General features: G+C 36.9%; 1 protein-coding gene across 2 annotated transcripts in view; it reads left to right on the forward strand.

The window, feature by feature from the left end:
• Positions 1-21,203, forward strand: part of PPP4R3A (protein phosphatase 4 regulatory subunit 3A) — a 37,835-nt gene extending 16,632 nt beyond the window's left edge. The window contains exons 4-15 of one of the 2 annotated variants that reach the window (XM_046007997.1): positions 2,424-3,041; positions 6,673-6,750; positions 6,834-6,950; positions 7,582-7,737; positions 9,491-9,622; positions 9,724-9,826; positions 11,471-11,629; positions 16,560-16,729; positions 17,565-17,707; positions 18,423-18,613; positions 19,005-19,231; positions 20,481-21,203. In XM_046007997.1, coding sequence (XP_045863953.1) covers positions 2,424-3,041; positions 6,673-6,750; positions 6,834-6,950; positions 7,582-7,737; positions 9,491-9,622; positions 9,724-9,826; positions 11,471-11,629; positions 16,560-16,729; positions 17,565-17,707; positions 18,423-18,613; positions 19,005-19,231; positions 20,481-20,591 — 2,205 coding nt within the window. In that variant the 3' untranslated portion in view covers positions 20,592-21,203. The remainder of the gene's footprint in view (positions 1-2,423; positions 3,042-6,672; positions 6,751-6,833; positions 6,951-7,581; positions 7,738-9,490; positions 9,623-9,723; positions 9,827-11,470; positions 11,630-16,559; positions 16,730-17,564; positions 17,708-18,422; positions 18,614-19,004; positions 19,232-20,480) is intronic. The other variant, XM_046007998.1, reaches the window with a different exon arrangement.
• The last annotated feature ends 981 nt before the right edge of the window (positions 21,204-22,184 follow it).

The raw sequence follows: 22,184 nt of genomic DNA on the forward strand, positions 1-22,184 counted from the left end.
CAGTTGTATTCACAGCCTGCCTCTAGATTTGTGTCCTGTGGAGTTCTCCCATAGAAAGAAAAGAGATTGAGGAGCTAAAAGCACCCATTGCTCATATAGATCTTTTTTTTTAAAATTAATTAATTAATTTATTTGACAGAGAGAGAGGTCACAAGTAGGCAGAGAAGCAGGCAGAGAGAGAGGGAGAAACAGGCTCCCCACTGAGCAGAGAGCCTGATGCGGGGCTCGATCCCAGGACCCTGAGATCATGACCTGAGCCGAAGGCAGAGCCTTAAACCACTGAGCCACCCAGGTGCCCCGCTCATATAGATCTTGTTCTCCTTCACTTCTCTGAGTCGAACAATCCCACCCCGACACAGTCTTCTATTAAGCCAATATTTAACTCATACCTGGACTCGGTGCATTGCTGTCAGGCCTGGCTCTCCTTTAGTAAATTGTCGGATCTTTACTATACTTTTCCTTAGTCTGTAGTTCTTCATTTACACTTGGGGCACAGGTAGTAGTAGTTCTATGCTTTCTCTAGAGTAACTTACCTAGGAATCACTGGCTGTTTTGTTATTTTCTGTCTAATCTTACTTGTGCACACTTTATATTCAAGATGTTGTTTCCTACCAGTCTTTTTATGATCCTTTCTGTACTTACCAGTTTTTAGATCCTGGCTTGTTCTAGAGAATTCACTGCGTTTTGCTCTTTGAGGTCTTAACATGTCTTTTTATTTCTTGAACCCTATTCATCATTTTTTGATCTAGAAACAGCAGAAAGTGTCTCCATATTCCAATGTCTTCCTTGATAGTAGTTACTAGGTCTGGGTGTATCTCTTTATTTTATAGACCTTTGATGGCCTTCACATTCTCATTTTCTTCATACCTGTCCAGACAGACTGCTAAGACTTACTAACCTTTCTCTTAAGGAAGACTCTCTTCTAGCTTATTCTACCTTTTGTTTTCATTCTTCCGTTGCTCCATTCAGTAAGACTGAAACATATTTGTCAGATCATTACAATTCCACCTTAATTCCCTGAGCATATCAGATTCGAAGAAAATCCTAACCACAGGCCTTTTTGATGACTTTCTTAGCCTTCATATTTGCAAATAAGCTAAAAAAAAAGATAGCATTTTCATTACAGTAAGGGCTCTTGTCCTTTTACATTTGACTTTTTAAGCAAATGCTGTCACATTTCTTTAGGTAAAGCCATAGATTGAGTTCCAGGAATCTAAAGCTGTATTGAGAATTTATATCATTAACAGATTCAGAGCCAGCCTGAGACCATGCCAGGTACAATCTGTAAATGTGCCTAGTTGCCTTTTGGTGGTACCGCCCACTGGGTTAAGGTCAAGACACTATCAACTTGCAACATATTTCAAGAACTATTCCAGGCCTCTTCCCTTCCAGTATCCATTAACAGTCTCTCTTCACCATGCTAAGCAATTTAAGTTTCTTGGCCATTTCATATACATCTAATTTTTCCATTTTCCATTTCTTTAGCATTCACCTTGGCCTGCTTTAGACAGTCTCAAATTATAGGCCAACATAGCAAAACTCATTTCAGAATAAGTCCTTGACTTTTGGGTAAAAATATTCTTTTATCTCAAAATGTTTTTGTGAAGACTTTTTTTTTTTTTTTTTTTTTTTTTTAAAGATTCTATTTATTTACTTGACAGATAGAGATCACAAATAGGGAGAGAGGCAGGCAGAGAGAGAGAGAGAGGAGGAAGCAGGCTCCCCGCCAAGCAGAGAGCTCGACGCGGGGCTCGATCCCAGGACCCTGGGATCATGACCTGAGCGAAAGGCAGAGGCTTTAACCCACTGAGCCACCCAGGCGCCCCTTTGTGAAGACTTCTAAGTTATGTTTTTATCACTAGAGCCCCTGTCCTGACATAAAGTTGAGGTTTATGACAAACTTCTAGAGCTTCTGGGGGTGAGCATGAAAGCTACAGGTTTGGGTGAACAGAAGGGAAAACTTCTATGGTTGGTTACTTTGGGTAGATTTTCTTAGGGAATTTACTGTATTATGCTCTGCTACATGTATGTTGCAGTTACTTTTTATATGGTTTCTTTTTTGTGTGAGGACACTTATTTCCCACAGTTTTCTTACTCATGTTTTTGGGCCACCAGCCAGCATTCACAGCACATCGGTGACCCACTTTGGTCCAGAAGCAGAAGGGCCCATATTCTTTGGGCCTTGCTTTCTGGAATTGATGTTAAAATTTTCCTTGTTGCTTACAATTACATGTATATTCTGTGGTCACAACATTATGATGTTTAATATTTATTTGAATTTTACTTAAATTTTGAAGGGTTTGGTGGTGGCTATCCTGGAATATGACACTAGGATTCTTATAACATCTCTCATATTCATCTAAGAATATCATTTGGATTTGTTTGATTATATTCTGTTAGCTATCATAAATCTTATTTAATAGGTTCAAGGAAAGGACCCTTCAGTGGACATCACTCAGGACCTTGTAGATGAATCTGAAGAGGAGCGTTTTGATGATATGTCATCACCAGGTTTAGAATTGCCATCTTGTGAATTAAGTCGCCTTGAGGAAATTGCAGAACTTGTGGCATCATCTTTACCTTCCCCCCTGCGTCGTGAAAAACTTGCACTAGCACTGGAAAATGAGGGTTATATTAAAAAGCTCTTAGAGCTTTTTCATGTGTGTGAGGATTTGGAAAATATTGAAGGACTGCACCACTTGTATGAAATTATCAAAGGCATCTTCCTCTTGAATCGAACTGCTCTTTTTGAAGTTATGTTCTCTGAGGAATGTATAATGGACGTCATTGGATGCTTAGAATATGATCCTGCTTTATCACAGCCACGAAAACACAGGGAATTTCTAACAAAAACAGCCAAGTTTAAAGAAGTGATTCCCATATCAGATCCTGAGCTGAAACAAAAAATTCATCAGACATACAGAGTTCAGTATATCCAAGATATGGTTCTACCTACCCCTTCAGTCTTTGAAGAAAATATGTTATCAACACTTCACTCCTTTATCTTTTTCAATAAGGTAGAAATTGTTGGTATGTTACAGGTGAGTTAGATCAATTTTTTCCATACTTACAAAGATACCTTCTTGATTGATACCATTTAAACTGTTAATTGATTCAGCAGAAGTTTTCGTTCCTTTGAAGTACCTACTTTGAGTTGTGATTTATGTCTAAAGGTATGTATTTGGTTGATATTAGAAAAGATTGCAATATATAATACTATGGGACCAGAAGGTTGTTTTGTTTCCACCAGGGAACATAAATGTGAGAAGTCTAGCTTGACGAAATTACAGGGGAATGAATGGTCTTAACAAAATGATTGAATGTAGAATTTTAGATATATTAATTTTTCAGTTATGCATAGAATAGATTCAAAGGGAAAGAAAAAAGAAGCGAAGAACTATGTCATTAAATATAGAATATAAATTCTGTAGAATTGGTAGCACTGCCAGATCATTATATATTAAAGGCCTAGTGTTAGGGTCAAGGGAATATAGTAGATACTGGCAAATTATAGTTGAAGGTCTCCTTCCCAAAAGGCATGCTTTTGTACCAGAGGAGAGTTTGGAGAAGTTGGATGTGAATATGAGTTACAGCTCTACCTGTCACAACAGCTGTGTGCTACTTGGGCAACTTTCTTAACTTCTTAAAGCTTCAGTTCTCTGATTTGAAGGATGGTGCTTTTAGTATCAACTCTATAAAGTCATCTGAAGATTAAAGATCATGCATGAACATTATGCAACACTCTTGAGTATTTTTTATTTTATTTTTTTAGAGCGTGCAGGTGGCGGGAGGGGCAGGCGGAAAGAGAATCTTAAGCAGGCTCCACATCCAGCAGAGAGCCTGACTCAGGGCTGAAGGCAGGCTTGATCTCACAACCTTGAGATCGTGATCTGAGCCAGAATCAAGAGTCGGGCGCTTAACCTACTGAGCCACCCAGGCACCCCAAGCATTATTTCAAAATATCTGTTGTAATTGCTATATTAAACTCTAGATTTTCTTTCTACAGTATGCTGAGTCTCTTAGGTCTAGTGTTTTGGGTGCTTGCATCAGAATTGCCAGGGTGTAACATTCCCTGGATTCTGCACAAAACACAAAATCTATAGCTGGCCAGTAGTCTGTTTGTAAGACCCCCACCACCACCCTCCGCCAAAGTCAGAGGACCTCTCAGTATATTATCCCATAATGTAGGAATTAGTTTGTTCTAACTAGAACTTTAAAGTTGGTGTGGTGTAAAGATTTTGTGAGTTGTACACCTCCCATGTTTTTTATTCTTTGATGCTCATGATACTGAAGGATAACAGATAGATGATAGGACTTGGGAGACCTTTCCTCAGATCTATAAATAAAATAATATTTGAAATCTGGATTTATTAAAGGAGGCAAATAAATATCAGTATGAGCTGTTTGGTGGCACATTATGAATAAAGCAGTAAGCTTAACTTGTATGGCTGTTCATTTTTAGAAAGTTGCTGTATTTTCAGAGGCCCTGCCTTTGACATCTTAAAACATAAACAAAACATGAGTTCAGATAGAAAAGCACATATTGCATGGAGCACGGGATGTGGTGCATAAACAGTGAATCTTGGAACATGAAAAATAAAATTAAAATGTTTTAAAAAAGAAAGAAAGACCGGTTTTACTAACACTGCTTCCTGAAGCTAGGAATAATTCCAGTTCACATTGACCAATTTTTTTTTTTTTTTTTTAAAGATTTTACTTATTTATTTGACAGAGAGAAATCACAAGAGAGGCAGGCAGAGAGAGAGGAAGGGAAACAGGCTCTCCGCTGAGCAGAGAGCCAGATGCGGGACTCGATCCCAGGACCCTGAGATCATGACCTGAGCCGAAGGCAGCGGCTTAACCCACTGAGCCACCCAGGCGCCCCCACATTGACCAATTTGATGTGCTTTTCCTATTCATTTAAGACAGGCATGTAAACAAATCATATAGGCAATACAGTCTAGTAAGGACAGTAGTATCTCTATACAGTGTATTGTGATTGATAATGGAGGAGGGAAAAGGTTTTGGTACTAATTGTTATTCTTTGATAAGAATCTTGTTTTTACTGGCTACCCTAGTGAGCCTTTGTTCCAATCCACTTTTGATTCCTAGTTTCCTTGGATAGTCCTGAGTGTGTCTGGTCCTTCAGTGCCACATGATTCTCCTTTTGTTGTGCAGGGACTTGTCACTTGTTTGTTTTCTTGGTCTTCATATCTGTGAACTGCCAGTTTTACTCATTAAGTATGAATAATTTCAAGTCTTTGTTTCCCTACATTATGCTTTATAAAATCCTGGCTGCCCATGCTGTACTTCTGTTTTCTTGATACAGGCACTTCTTTTCTAAGTGCTGCTAGGAAGGAGAGAGAATTTTATAAATTTTGTGACAATGGGTGATGGAGATATAATTTAAAGCAGGTTCTTACCCCCTTGCATATACAATCATACCCTCCCTTTACTGTTAACTGCTCTGTATGTAATACTGTTAAACATCCTTTTTTTTTAATGTTCTTATTCTCTCAACTTCTGTACCCCAAAAGCAGCAGTTCAGAGACTCTTTTTCAGTAGTTTGATTTCCAGTTGGTGGGATATATTAGATCTGGGATGCATCTTAAAATTGCATGCCATTTGAATTATGGCCTATTTGTACATTTTAGAAAAAGTAAAAATAGAAATAACCATTTTAATATCACAGAAAATATTTTCAAAGATTCTGCAACAGTGAATATGGAGTTTATAATCTAGTGAGAGATTACATACACACATATACATCTATACATATGAGGATATATTTAGACTTAGGCATGTCTGTAGGGCTGAAATAGTGCTGAATCTCATACTAGCTAAGATAGTATGGAATTAAAGTATAACACAGTCTTGGTTAGAAAGAGTGATGGAAGAAATTTGAATAGGTTATCAGGAAGGTCTCTGCCACCTCCTGTGGTTGGTCTTTGGGTAAATTTCTTAAATCTGTCTCAATTATACAATGAGGTAAGATAACATCTGAGGTTCTTTCCAAGTTTTTTATTGACTTAACCCAGATTAGTATCCTAGGAGAGTACCTCTTTAATCTTTTTCAAAATAATGCTTATTAAATTCTGTGTGTCTGTATGAGATATTGTCAAATAGGTCTATCTTTTAAAGCTCTGCATTTAACTTTTTAAATAATTGAATCCTTTTCTGTGTCTTTAAAATGTGAAAGATTTATCTTAATTTTTACCTTCATTTGAGAGGTTGTAGAACCTTAGTCACTATAAGATTTTAAAACTCTAAGTGAGGGGTTTGCAAAGTATGGCCCAAACCTGTTTTTATAAATAAAGTTTTAAATTGAACATAGCCACACTCATGTGCATATTATCTGTGGACGTTTCCTATTGTAATAACAGTTGTATAGTTGTGGTAGAGACCATGTGGTTCACAAAGCCTTATATACTCACAATGTGGCCTTTAAATAAACTTGGGAAATAAGGCCTTGCCAGAATATAAAGAATAACCTTCCTGTATAAATCCCTAGTTTATTCTTTAATAGTTTCGTTTTTCCTTTTCTGTTTTAAATACTGTTGCCAATACCATCTTTTCTTCTTCCAGTTAGTGCAATTTATATTCTACAGTATCTGAAAATTATGTTTTAATACACTCTTATCATTAGCATAAGTTTATCCTTTGATTTAACAGGAGGATGAAAAATTTCTGACAGATTTGTTTGCACAACTAACAGATGAAGCAACAGATGAGGAAAAAAGACAGGAATTGGTAAGACATTTGATACTTATGAAAGACACAAGACTAAAACAACAGATCTTTTATATATTCATTTGTCCTTTTCCTTATTTTAGGTTAACTTTTTAAAAGAATTTTGTGCGTTTTCCCAAACGCTACAACCTCAAAACAGAGATGCTTTTTTCAAGACTTTGTCAAATATGGGCATATTACCAGCTTTAGAAGTCATCCTTGTAAGTTTGTTTCTCCTTATAGTTAATTACCATTTTATATATATATATATATACATATATATATATAATTTTTTTTTTAATTTTGATTTATTTCTTAAGATTTTATTTGAGAGAGCATGAGCAGGGGGAGAGTCAGAGGGGAAGAGGGAAAATCCAACACCCCGCTGAGCAGGACCCTGGGATCCTGACCTGAGGCAAAGGCAGCTGCTTAACCACATGAGCCACCCAGGCACCCCAATTACCATTATATTTTTAATCCACAAAAATGTATTTTTATGTAATGCAAGTGTTTGACTATAGCCAGTATTTAATATTAGCTGTGTATTACATAAAGTAAAAAAGCTGTAAAATTTTAATATTAGTCCTTACATACTATTGAAAGAATATTCAGAGGAATTTTCTGTATTTTTAATAATAAGTTGTTAATTTTGCAGCCTGTTGAAATGTTAAAGAAGAAAAGTAAACAGGAGTAAAAGAAAGGAACTTTATGCATAGAACAAATTTATATGCCAAATTTCCTTGACTTCTCTTATTGCAGTGTTTCCTTATAATTTGTTAGATTTTTGATTTACATAGCTAGAAGGTCTATATTTTTATAATTATAGGAGAAATAAGTGGTTTTTATCTGCAGGGCATGGATGATACACAGGTGCGAAGTGCTGCTACTGATATATTCTCATACTTGGTTGAATATAATCCATCCATGGTACGAGAGTTTGTCATGCAGGAGGCACAACAGAATGATGATGTAAGTAAGAAGTTAACAGAGCAAAAAATAACCAACAAGGTAAATATTATTTGCACTAACAGTAAGTATTTATACATGGGAAGCTATAACTGTATTTATTATTTATTTTAAAGATTTAAATAGCTGATATTTGGGAAAGTGTAGCCAGAATGTGAAATGGCTTATTTTTCCCTAAATTGGCTCCTGTCTCAGTTTACAAATTGTGTCTTAAAGCAGTTGCTTGTTAATGCTCAACTTAAATGTCTTTTTAAATTTCTGAGATCACGTTTCTTAATTTTGTCATTAACATTGTCTTGTTTTAATCATTTAATCAATAAATTGTTCTATATATGGAATTACAAGTAACTTCCCTAGGAAAAATTGACTTTGTTAGGGATAGATTCTCAAAATTACCAGGAATAAAGAAATGAAGCACAGTCCCACTTGTTTTACTGCCTAACCATAAGGAACAAGCTGTTGTCTTGTTCACGCACATGCACACGTGCACACATACACACATCTGTTACAGAGTAAGTGAGGGAATCTATCCTGATAATGTGAGCATTATATGGTAATATAATTCTGGAGTATATGGTACATGGCATATGCAGCAGCCCCAAATATGTACGCTCTTCTGTTTTACTTTTAGATCATTAAACCAATGATCCTGGGTTTTTCCCCCTCCTTCCCCCAAAATCTTACAGTTAACTTTTAAGAATAAACTGATATATTTTTTTTGCCCTCAACTGCATCTTAAAAGGGGGAGCATCCTCTTGGGGGAGAAAAAATATATGCACAATTCCTATTGGATTTTTACAAAATGAGAAAATAGACTTCTACCTTTTAAAAATCTTAATGTGTTGTGTCAAAGTGAAGTAGAATGCCTGGTGACTTCTGTGTTTAAGGTTGAGTTTTGTTTTGTTTTGTTTTTGTTTATTGCCAGGGTAAGTGTAGGAAAGTACCAGTTTGAACTGTTGAATATTGTGTTACATTTTTCTTCAATAAAATAGTCTTATCCAGAGTGCCAAAATACCTATATTAATTTAAAATAAAGCCTATTCTTGCTGGCCCTGAAACCTACATGCACCTACAGTGATGTACTTCCTGCACATGCAGTAGGCCTCTTGATTCCCAGTCTGTCTTTAGGTCCATCTTACCACTGCATACACAGACAAGAGCAGAGATTTCCTCAATGCATCTGTTTGTAGTTACTCCTTGGGCCAGGAACACCAGTCATAGAGCCTCAGGAAAACTAGTAATCAATTTTCAGTGACATTTGGAATCCCATGTAACAGACTTGTTCTCTGTGCTATCTAAATAGCATAGTATTACCCTAATTTCACACATTTGGGTACCAAACACATTTACTTTAAATGGAAACTTTGTATCATTTACATAAATGGAGAATAGATACAGATCTCATTTGCTGTAAATAGAAGGAATCTATAGAAATGCAGTAGAAGTAGAACAATGGTGTAAATTCTAGCTAAATGTTAAACTGAAGGCCCATTAGCTTCCTTCATAAGGGAGATTTTTGTTATCAAGAAGTGTAAAGATCTCTTCGCGCCAAAGTTTGATTTTTCCTTTAATCAAAAGGACTTAATAGAGAAAGAAACTTTCTTTTCTGTATTACTTAGTATAAATGTGCCTATACAACACTTGAGGGAAATGCTGCCATATATCCTATTAGTCGTATCACTTGGATTGCAGTTAACAAGACATCTAGAGCTAGATACAATGCTGTAACATGCATAGTATGTGCTTTTCCATTCTCATAATAAGTGATCCTTACTGTGTGTACTTTTCTCACCAGGATATTTTGCTCATCAACCTCATTATAGAGCATATGATTTGTGATACAGACCCTGAACTTGGAGGAGCAGTCCAACTTATGGGCCTGCTTCGAACTTTAGTTGACCCAGAAAACATGTTAGCTACTGCCAATGTAAGCCACAGGCATTTTTCTCTTTTTCATACTAGTACGTTGTTTATTATTGGCAGGAACCAATGCAGTTAAAATTCATGGAAGTGTTTTTGATTCCTTAGAAAACAGAGAAGACTGAATTTCTGGGTTTCTTTTACAAGCACTGTATGCATGTCCTCACTGCTCCCTTACTGGCAAATACAACAGAGGATAAACCTAGCAAAGGTAAGATAATTCAGGTTGATAGTAAGGTTCTTTGTTCTTGACTTCTGAAGTTCAAAGTTGATGTAGAGTAATAGTCTTTTAAAGTTCAGCCATTTGGTTAACACAGAGGAGAGGTGTAGTAATATATTTTCAAAAAAGGTGTTCAAGGTAGAATTCCTTTAAAGTGCTATAATTGGAGATAATAAAATGTACAAGAGGAGATAATTGTTGCTGTCAGAATTTAAAAACAGTTTTCTGTTAAAGCAATATATTTGCATAGGTTAAATAGAAGGACATAATTAGGAAAAGTCATTTTAAATTATTTGCACTCCGGAGCACCTGGGTGGCCCAGTGGGTTAAAGCCTCTGCCCTCAGCTCGGGTCATGATCTCAGGGTCCAGGGATTGAGCACCGCATCGGGCTCTCTGCTCAGCAGGGAGCCTGCTTCCTCCTCTCTCTCTCTGCCTGCCTCTCTGCCTACTTGTGGTCTCTGTCAAATAAATAAATAAAATCTTTAAAAAAAAAAAAGTTATTTGTACTCTGCATGTATAGAGCAAAGCTGCTTACTATTAAACTTTTTATTTGCATTGAGGATTATTCATAAGGTTAGGGATACTTACTTCTGCATTTTATTCCTTTAGCTTGCATAGTGTGTGTTTAATTCTGAAAGTAGTTTTAGGGTCTTCAGTGGGAAATCCCTTACTGACATTTCAAGATTATTATTTTGTCATATGAATTACCAGTATAGTATAACTAAACCCTACTTAGAAAGTAAATGTTAAATTTATCCTTTTTTTTGTGATTCTAGAATCATGTCTTGGAAACCTGATTATCATTTTTCCTGTCTACTTTATTCATATTAGGTAAAGCTTGAGGCTTCTTTCCAAACACATATATTTAGTTCTGCAAACATTTATTTAAAAACCCATTGTGTGTATGGGGCGCCTGGGTGGCTCAGTGGTTTAAGCCTCTGCCTTCGGCTCGGGTCATGATCTCAGGGTCCTGGGATCGAGCCCTGCGTCGGGCTCTCTGCTCAAGCGGGGAGCCTGTTTCTCCCTCTCTCTCTGCCTGTCTCTCTGCCTACTTGTGACCTCTCTCTCTGTCAAATAAATAAAATATTAAAAAAAAAAAACCCATTGTGTGGAAGGCATTGTACTACAATCTTTAGGGGCTAAATGGGGGAAATAAAAAGTGAGTAAAATACTTCAGAGGCTTGCTGCCTGCTGAGGAAGAAAGGTAAGCCAATAATCATAATCCAGTGTGGGTTCATCTGTTGTAATAAAGGAGCCACAAAACACATTGGAATTATAGGAGCAGAGAGAGTAATTCCACCAAGGAGCGGGTGGGATCCTTCTGGATCTCCTATGCTATGTGTACATCTTAAAAGAGCATTCTTGCACTTGGGAATAAAGCAGATCTAATAGATTTGTGTCCCAGCTCTGCCTTATCATTCAGACTTGGGTTTTGTGAAACTAATTCATCAGAGTTAAGAAAATGTAAAGCACAGTTCTTGAGGCACATGGTAGGGATTCAGTGTTTGTTCCCGTTTCCTTAACTTTAAAATTTTGGGTCAACAGAAAGGATTTTACTTGGTTGGAATTTGGATACTTAAATTTAGAAAGGAAAAGAACGTTAGTCATTAAATAGAATTGTGTTTTGTTTTCAGATGATTTTCAGACTGCCCAGTTGTTGGCACTTGTACTGGAATTGTTAACATTCTGTGTGGAGCACCACACGTACCACATAAAAAACTACATTATCAATAAGGATATCCTCCGGAGAGTGCTGGTTCTGATGGCCTCGAAGCATGCTTTCTTGGCATTGTGTAAGTGTTGCTTCTGGTAGAATTATGACATGTAGGTCATCATGTTGTTGGTACTTTTGGGTCTTATTGCCTGAGAAGAAAAGATCACTGATGTCAAGAGACATAGATTGTTAACAGGAAACTACACCAGTTATGTCGTTTCGCCATGAGATAATTTTCCTTTCACATCTTCATATACAGCAAAGGGCTTAGTATGTATCCACAAAACATGTTAAAGTATTTTATTCCACTATTAAAATGGCACCTAAGATCATTTTACCCTGTTATTTTTAGTACTGCCTTCCTCATTACAAATTAGGCATTCTTGTGAATCTTACATTAAATCATGAAGAACCTTTTTATAATTTGGAAAATCTATAGCTAATAGCACTGAGTTGCTAAAACACATTTCGAGTTACAGAGTGCCTAGCACAAATGTCTGTAGATGGTCCATTCTTTAATTGCACAAATATTTTTTCTCTGCCTTATTGAGCTATATTGAACATAAAACACTTTGTTACCTCAGATATTTTAGAGCAAGGGTGCCAAACTTCAGAAGTGACCAGAACCAGCCTGCACTCTATTTTTGCACAACCTGCAAGCTGAAAAGCAGTTTTTAGGTTTCTTAAAAGGTTGTTTAAAAAGAAAAAAACAACAACTACAGAGGCCATGTGTGGCCTATGAAGCCTAAAATGTGTACTTGTAAACCAAATTTATGGGGAAGGTAACTTTAACTGTGTTCGTAAGGCCCTAGTTTGTTAAAGTAAAACATGTTCCAGAATTGGAAATAGATTATATAAGAATATTCTTGATCACAGCAGCCAGCCTTCTTTGGTAAGTTGACAGACCAAGTTTGGGGTACTTTAGAAGCTCAATAAGGTATGTCTACTGGTAACGTCTGTCTTTTGGTGTCTGTAGGTAAGTTTGGTTGTTTGGTGGTTGATGGCATCACAGTCATTCACTAATTAGAAGCCTAAACATATATCCATTTTTGCTATTTTTTTTAACTTTATTATTTTTTTACTTAATGGATTTTTAAAAAATATCCTAAAATTATAAAGACATGTTTTATAAGGATGTTTCTGATGTTGATTTGCTCTATAGTATTTTATTTTTAAAATAGTATTAGAAATTGGTATCCTAAAAATACTAAACTTTCTATCAGGGTAACAGTTGCCTTAGTTTTTCTGGTTAATGTACACACTGCAGGATGGACTGAGAATACTTGTATTCATGGTATATTTTCATTTTCCACCTTTCAGATATTTAGTACAGTTACTTTCTTTTGATTGTCCAGGAACTTTGATGTTACCTGAGTAATCTTTTTCAGCCAAAAGTAAGAGGTAGCATTTTATGGCATTAACCTAGACTGCTAAGGACAGCAAAAATAAATGAATTATTTTGGTTCTGCGGTACTAATATCCATGAGCTTAGTTAGCATTTGTAAAAGAAGAGCTTTTAAACTTACACTCCTTTTCCTTATATACCTACTACAGCAAAACAGAGCCCCACAACCAAGTTGAGAGGGAGTTTGTCATGTCAACATAGAAAGTTTTGTTCCAGTGTGGGAAAGGGAAGTTAGGACAGAATGGAAAAACTAAATGAATAAGTTAATCAGTTTTAGTTTGATAAATGTGTTAAACAACATAATTTATCAGTTTTAAGCTCCACATTTTAGACATTTATCATCTCTCAAATCAAGGTGAGTTGTACTATTAATGGCATATCGTTGTGATCGATAGTTCTGTTTATTTGGTTTTCTTAGTGGTAGAGAAAGTTTATAGCAATCAGGGGCATCTTAGATTTGATGAAGATGCTAGATACCTGGAAATTACAAGGAAAACACAGACTATTATGACCTGGGCTCAGCTGCCAAGCGGTTTTGAATTCACTAGGAGGAGATAGTCATGTAAAAATCAAAATGTCAGAAGTACTGTATTGAGGTGTGTTTGGAAGCAGAGTGGAGATAATTTATTCTACATGTAGGAGTCAGATTAGGAAAATTTTGCAAGAGAGGTAACTTGGGTTGTGTCTTGGTCCTGGGAGAACGTGACTTTCTTGGTTGCCAGCACAGTTGATGTATATATGTGGGAAAGTGTAGCATGACAGTGGTTTGGTGTGGGTAGAACATACGAGTCCAGTGGGAGAGTGCAGGAAAAGAAAAGCCTTTCAGTTCAGTTTATCTCTTTATTTTGCTTGCCGTATTACAAAGAAAGTTTCTCAGCAGCTTGAGAACTACGAAGAGATACATTACAAGGAAGGTTATATTGTAGGAAACTAAGCACGTTAGCAAATTTTTAGTTGTTTTATTATTGTTTGGTTTAATGATAACTCAGTTTAGAAAATGAGGACTCTTAAACGATCCTATGTGGCTGCCTTCCCAGATTAAGAACATGAGTAGTTTCTGGAAGAAGATGCCAGTCATTAGGAATGAGCACTCTAGCACTGGCTTGAAGAGTATATAGGAGGAGTTTCTGATCAAGGATTTCTAAAAGAGCTAAGTGGGAGATTTAGGTTATTTTCAATCTTCTAAGATTATACACGGAAAATACTAGGTATAATGTTTGAAGGAGGGATTAAGTTTAAGATGCCCTGTCGTAAGGACAGGATAATGAGTGATTAAATGTAAACACTTTGGGGACTTACAGAACTTCTCATTTTTTTTCTATCTGCTGCTTATTAGAATGTTTTTATCCTATTTAAAGACAATGAATCAGGTGTGTAGGTGAGACCAGCAATCCTTTCAAAATCTAGGTCTTCATAAGTTTAGGTATACACATACACCAGTTTTACCGTCTTGTTTCCTTGGCTTTTCAGGATTCATGTTGTCTAGGCATTTGTTTAAAACATGGAAATCCATGACAGGAATGAAAGAAAAATTTTATCGTAGATGCTTTTATTCAGCCATCGTAAGTTACATATGAGGCAAAAAGTGTCATCTTGGGACATGAAAGCTCATGTGTTAATGTAAAGATGAATTATTTGTTTTAAAGATGATTGAAATGAAACACCAGAGATTCCTGGCATGTTAATGAAGGTTATAGATAAGAAGGGAAGCCGAATGCACTTCACATTGGAGGTCTGCAATTCTGCCAATAGGACCTATCCCAAAAGTGTTCTCTAATTTCCTTTGAGCAATTTGACTTCATAGAGCTCGCTGGTACATTTTTGAAAGCAACTCTTACTCATCAGCAAGTAGTGGTTGGCTATTCTTGATGCAGGTTTCTTTTGGGGGAGGGGTCTGGATGGAAATAACCCAGTTCTGGATTTAAATAAATTAGAGCAAATGGAAATGAGCAAAACAGAGACCATTAGAAGCACCGCTGTCTGTACCAGCAGTTTCTGGACAGAACTGCTTTTGAGATAGTGGTGGCACTGCATAGCTTGGGCTTAGTGAATTCTAGGAAGGGAGTTTCTTTTCATTTACCTAGGAACTGCGTGCAGCCCACGGGGTTCAGCTAGTGTGTGTTACAGTAGGACACAAGTCTCCACGAAGCCTGCATAGTTGGAGGAAAAACTCTTAAAATAATAGTTCTTGCCTTAATTACTAAAAACTTCACATTTGGCCTGAGCTCTAAAGTATTGATTTTTATTCTAACAAATGGAACTGCCTCACTAGTTCCTTTGTCAAGTGACATTACAAAACACCAAACTTTAAAATCATTGTTTTGGGAAGACAGATCCTTGTTAGGCTTTGACTTAACACACAGGTGCCTCTTATTGTTTAAAATGTCTTATTTCACCATGCTTATGTATTTGAAAATAATTCAGTAGTTTACAAAAAATGCAGTTACTATTCTATAAATTATTTTTGAAGCTCCCTGCCCAGAGTGTCACTTTAGAGAGAGACACTCTTAAATAAGTTGCATTGTTAAGGCAGTTTATAGCCAACTGTACCTAATTGGGCATTCACTTGTGGACCTCTTTTCTGCCAACTAAAGAAACATTGAGCTGCTTTACTCCTCTGCCTTCCCACCCAGAAACCGTGTCAGCATGGTTGCCTGGCTACCTGCTCATGAAGGACTTGATTAATAACAAATTGGCAATTTAACGAGCCACTTCCATGATCTCCAAAGAAACCAAAATACAAACACAATATTTAATCTTGCCAACCGAAGACGATGTGACTGCATGAAGTGAGTATGCTTTTTTGAACTGTTTACAATAAGTGGGGCATTAACTTACTGACAAACTCCCATGTAGGTAAAGAGGGCTTTGTCTAGCTGTCTGAGTATATTTGGATCTTGACGAATGGTGACTTAAGTAACTCCCCATACCTCAAGATGTAAATATACCTTTTAATCTGTAAGTTAAAGCCTAATTAATTGTAAAAAGGAAAATTAGGAAAAAAATTAAAAAGCATACTCGCTGCAATAAGCATAGAGGACCACATTTTAAACAAAACAGCCTCTAAATTTATTTCTAAACTATGGGAAGGCAAGTTTTGGGTCATGCAGAGTTTTGTGGGTTTATAGTTATCCTGACACATCCACAAACCAACCAGTGTAAACCCAGAACTCTAATGCAAAATAGTTAAGAGTGTCCAAAACTAATGAAGATCAAATTATACGGTGGATTGCCCTAATAAAAGAACAGTTTTTCTGTTGTTTTTAAGGTGAATATAAAGGATATATTTAGCATTTTCTCAAGTAGTATGAGGTTAATTCATTAGCCCTATTTTAGCTCTTACATTAGATGTAAAGTACATTTTGGTCATTAGTAAATTCAGAGTTTTTCTGGCTTTCCAAGACTTGTGTTCTATAATGACATACACTACTTCTAGGGTGCATTTTTCTGATAACCATTTTGCAGTCCTTATCTTTAGGTTCATGCTTCTGGAAGCAGTAATATATCACTGCACGAAGAATTATATTAAGCAGGTCTTTTTAAAGAAAGTCTAAAATATGGAAGTGTGGTATGTAATTTGAACAATAATGCCTCTGTGTTTCAGGTGCTCTTCGTTTTAAGAGAAAGATTATTGGATTAAAAGATGAGTTTTACAACCGCTACATAATGAAAAGTTTTTTGTTTGAACCAGTAGTCAAAGCATTTCTCAACAATGGATCCCGCTACAATCTGATGAACTCTGCCATTATAGAGATGTTTGAATTTATTAGAGTGGTAGGTTCTGTATTTGTTAGAATGTTGGTTTTAGTTATTTAAGATTATTGAATATGTATTATTGGTATTCTGGCTTGAGATTATATTTGAAGAAAATTTTTAAGTTTGTAGAAATTCAGTTCAAAGTATGAAAACCAAAAAGAAATCTTCTTTCAGCAGCTGTTAGTCCTTCATAGGATGGCTTGAAAAAAAAAAAAAACTGATCTAATGCTCTCATGATACTCTACTCATTTTAAGAAAGTAGAATGACAGTTAATAGAAAATATTTGATGTGATTTTATTTTGTTTTAACTGAGGTTTTCTGAGTTTGGACTTTGCCCTCTATATTTTTAAAGAACAATTTCGTAACAAACTCGATTCTTTACTAATAGTAGTTGGCTTGTGGTTCTCCCACAAGTGTGTGTCAGAATTATCAGTAGTGTGCTTTTTTTTTTTTTCTAAATTATAGTAAAATGTTTACCATGTAAAATTTGCCTTTTTACGTTTACAGTTCCTTGGCATTAGTACACTCACACTGTTGTACTGCTATCCCCACTGTCCCTCTCTAGCACTTTCCTGTGATGTGCTGATCCCCCACCAGCACCACACTTACTTAAGAGTCATCTAGGTGGGACATGGGCATTTACTTGAGAAAGACCCATAGTTCAGAGATACACCAAACATCAGAGAAATGGGCCACTTAGCCCATTTTCATTATTTTGTTATCTCTGAGACTGGCTAATAATTTTATGAAGTTAAATTGTTTTGGGCAGGTTTATGACTTACTACAATTAAGTCTATCTTGCTAAAATAACATTTTTCCTATTGTATTTTTCATTATAATCCTTGTCTGTAGGAAGATATAAAGTCATTAACTGCTCATGTCATTGAAAATTACTGGAAAGCACTGGAAGATGTAGATTATGTACAGACATTTAAAGGATTGAAACTGAGATTTGAACAACAAAGAGAAAGGCAAGATAATCCCAAACTTGACAGGTAAATTACCACATTTTTAACCTTCATTCAAGTTGTATGGTGGTGCCTCTTTTTGCTTGTTTCATATTATTTGGCTTGGCCAGGGGAGGGGATGAGTGGTGGTTGCAGCTTTCTGTAATGGCTAATGAATGTTTTTCTGAAGGTGTGGTGTTAGTAGGATCTGTAGACTCTTCCTCGGGTATATATTAAGCTAGATAATGAGAAAGAAAACCCAATCACTTACATGGTAGTGGGGCTTCATGTGTCCAAAGCAAAATCAAAGCGTTATGTTTTAAAGTCCATGAATTTGGACTTGGGAGTTTCTGATGTTAACAAGTTTAACAACTGATCCGTGATAGTACAGTTTCCATAATAGTTTGACTGCGTTAGTTAACACTTGATAGGGCGAATGTTTAGTTCTGTGAAAAGTCTGGTTCTTCATTAGCCTCTCCATATATAAATCTTTTATCTCCTTGATCTGTTCAAACGATCTAATTTGGAGCACCACTTGAAGATTATCTAAAAGTCTTTGGGTGAGTCCCTTAAGATTTTATTTATTAGAGCACTGGGACAGGGAGAGGCAGAAGCAGACTCTGCACTGAGCTGGGAACCCCACGTGGGACTTGATCCCAGGTTCCTGAGGTCACACCAGAGCTGAAGGCAAATGCTTATTAACTGACTGATGTCAGTTAACCACCCAGGTGCCCTGAGTCTGTGTACTTCTCTTTACTCCTAGTATGCGTTCCATTTTGAGGAATCATAGATATCGAAGAGATGCCAGAACACTAGAAGATGAAGAGGAAATGTGGTTTAATACAGATGAAGATGACATGGAAGATGGAGAAGCTGTCGTGTCTCCGTCCGACAAAACTAAAAACGATGATGATATTATGGATCCAATAAGTAAATTCATGGAAAGGAAGAAATGTATGTTGAAAAACTGGGCAAGGAAAAATAGTGACTTTCCAACTCCAGGCTTATTCTGTATTTCTTGACAAAATGGGGAGTATCTCCTTTGTCATGACCTAGATTTTAGAGACTTTGTTGCTTTGTAGAATGTGAATTAATAATAGCTGCGGGTGAAGGTAGGGACCAAATTTTCTTAATCTGACTTGACCCAGGAGAAATACATTATTTCAGGAAGGGGAGGGACACTGAATTCTGAAGGACTCCTCAGTAGTGAATTGAACTTGTGTTTTTCCCTAGCAGAGGAGTGAGCAGTTACTTGTGGTTTAGTGCCACCTCATGGTGGGGGGGGGGTGTAAAAAAAAAAAAAGAGGAGGATGAGTGACACCTTTGACAATATTCTTACTTTTAGTAAAAGAAAGTGAGGAAAAAGAGGTGCTTCTGAAAACGAATCTATCTGGTCGGCAGAGCCCAAGTTTCAAGCTTTCCCTCTCTAGTGGAACCAAGACTTCTCTCACCAGCCAGTCACCTGCAACCAATCTGCCTGGTTCCCCAGGCTCCCCGGGATCCCCAGGATCTCCAGGCTCTCCTGGCTCTGTCCCTAAAAGTACATCTCAGACGGCAGCTATTACTACCAAGGTACGTTCTGACTTCCCGGCCTGTCTCATTTCATCTTTCTCAACAGTAATTGTGACTAAGATTTCCTTTGGTTATTGTCTTTTGGAACTGATCTAAGCTTTCTGAATGAGAAAGAATAATTCTCCCACTACCATCTGAATGTATTGAAAACCTGAGCAATTTCTCAGAGGTTTTTCTGACCAACACAAAAGGCTGAATGAATTATTTTGGTTATTTGCATTTTAGAACTCGGGTTCAGATTTGTGTCAGAACATTTACAGAAATTTTAGTTATTCTTTATCAACTTTCCCGGTAACTACCCAGCTAAAGACTTGTATGGAAGAAAGATCAGCATCTGGACACTCGAACATTGTTCTGTCAAGCAGGATTTATAAAAAAGAATTAGCCATCTGTCATTCACGTTTCATAAGGAAGCATCACAATTTTAACAGCAAAAATGTGGACAAGACATAATATCAGAACAAAAACCAATTCTTTTCACTACCTCCTGCTGTCCTGGACTAGCAGTTAACATACTGGCATTTGGGATGGGTTGGTCTAAACCAGGAATATAATGCCCTGTACACAGTTCTTTACTCTGCCGAGAGCATGAAACCCCTGAGGGCTAAGTGAATCGATGTTAAACTGAAGGTGCAGGCTGAGGGCAGAGCGGGGTGAACTCTTCCACAGCCACCCACAGAGAAGAGCTGCAGTGGTTTCTGGCGAAGGCAGGGGTCTAAAAGGAGGCCAGGAGGAAAGGCAGAATTGCCTACCTAACTTCTGATAGTTGGGCTGCCCTCCTTTCTAGTAGTCCATTTATCTGTTGTAGTTTTCAAGATTTTGTGATGCACTATTAAGTCTTAGACACAGTAATTGTTAAATTGAGAAGGTTTTATCTCCTGGCCATTTGCTAAATTTATATGCAACTGAAAGTCATATTTTTCCTTATAATCTCACTATCCAAAAATAGTTTATTGGGGGTAGGGGGGCTGAGAATCTAGTATTTGTGTGTTAAGATTTGGTTTTTTTTGTTTGTTTTTTTTTTAAAGATTTTATTTATTTATTTGACAGAGAGAGATCACAAGTAGGCAGAGAGGCAGGCAGAGAGAGAGGAGGAAGCAGGCTCCCTGCGGAGCAGAGAGCCCGATGTGGGGCTCGATCCCAGGACCCTGAGATCATGACCTGAGCCGAAGGCAGCGGCTTAATCCACTGAGCCACCCAGGCGCCCCAAGATTTGTTTTTTAAAAGCTACATTTTTCTTTCTGAACAGGGAGGCCTCGTGGGTCTGGTAGATTATCCCGATGATGATGAAGATGATGACGAGGATGAAGACAAGGAAGACACGCTACCATTGTCAAAGAAAGCGAAGTTTGAGTCCTAATAATGGCAACTGCCTCTGATCAGTACCTGTTGAGAAAACTGGTTCTCCACCCCTCCCCCCTACAAAATCCACGAAAAGCAGTGGTCTCTTGTGAATGACTGATATAGACCAGCCTCGCAAACTTGACTTCTGCTCATCAAGTGCCAATTCAATGGAGCAGGCGGAGGGGATAACACACATTTAGGGGAAAGACTTAAGCCTTTGAGCTCTCCAGCTTGGACCACACATTGCCCTTTTCTCAGGGAAGGAAATGGAAACAAAAAGCCAACAGGGCAGGGGTTTTGTAAGTGGAACTCTGGATTGACTGGTCAGTTGCTACAATCAGAATATGCTTTCTTGGACCATGTTTGAGACTCAGAAGAACAGGCTTTTGTGCCGTGATTCTTCACTAGTTAAGAATGCCAGCAGTTTCTTTGTATAAAGAGACCTGCCTTTAAAATCCTACATTCTGAACATTTTAGTCAAGCTACAACAGGTTTGGAAAACCTCTTTGGGGGAGGGGCGAATATAAAGTTTCTTCTTTTTTATCTGTTCCCTTTGCCCTTCAAACTGCAGATTTTTTTTTAAAGTGGGGATTTGTCCCTACTTGATTAAAGATTGAGTGGAATTCTAGATGTGGTCATTTGTGTCATAATTTTTTTTTGTTTTATTTTGTTTTGGATTTTTTTTTCTCCCCTGAGTGTATGCTTAGTTGTTGAGTATATATATTTGGGACCATTAAAACTTTTTTTGATGTAATATAACCTAACGTTGTGCTGGTACCTGTTTTACCATGTGTAATTTTTGTTCACATCACAGTTCTTAATTTGTTTAGAGTTTTATGAAAGATGGTATAGTTTTTATTGACAAAAACAAAGTAATCTTACAACTATGTGCATACAAAAGCAATACTATTTTGTGACTAAATATTTTATATTAAAATTTACATCAGCAACTGTCTTGAGAATTCAGGGAACTAGAGTGGAATTTAAAATTTCAACAGTTTTGTTAAACCTAGAAACGTGAAATTAGTATTCCAAAGAGATTCTGAAATTTCATATCTTGGGAAAATGACGGTACATTAAATCAAAATCGAGGCTGGATGATTTAAAAATAACATTTGACTTTTGAATAATAAAAAGAAAAGTGAAGAGTAAGAGAAATTGTATTAGTTGTATGTTTCTTTTTTTTTCATTTTTTTTTTTAAACCACTCACTTCGGAATACCAGCTGCAGTTGTAAAAGTGGTGGTTCCTAAATAAATACTTGACCAAAGGACCATCAGCTAGCTGTTCCCTTGTTGTAACAGTATTTTTAAATAGGCTCTTCTTGTTGTCTTAGGTGTGCTAAAATTCTTTTAAGGAAATGAAAACAGTACTTAAATGTCACATCCCTCACTTTTTTTTTAATAAGCTTTTAGAACTTACTGAAGAATGTGTTTGCAAACGTGAACAAAAATCCATACCCAGGAAGAGATACTATTTTAAGTATCCTCTGCTTCAACTGAGTGTCTGACAAAGCACCGTGTGCTTCTGTCTTTTCTCTTGTTTAGTCCTCCGTAAATTCGCACGTGTGGTACCAAAACAAGGTTATATTGAAGAGCTGGGTAGAAAAC

The sequence above is a fragment of the Meles meles genome, chromosome 6 (assembly GCF_922984935.1).
Source record: "Meles meles chromosome 6, mMelMel3.1 paternal haplotype, whole genome shotgun sequence".
Lineage (NCBI taxonomy): Eukaryota > Metazoa > Chordata > Mammalia > Carnivora > Mustelidae > Meles > Meles meles.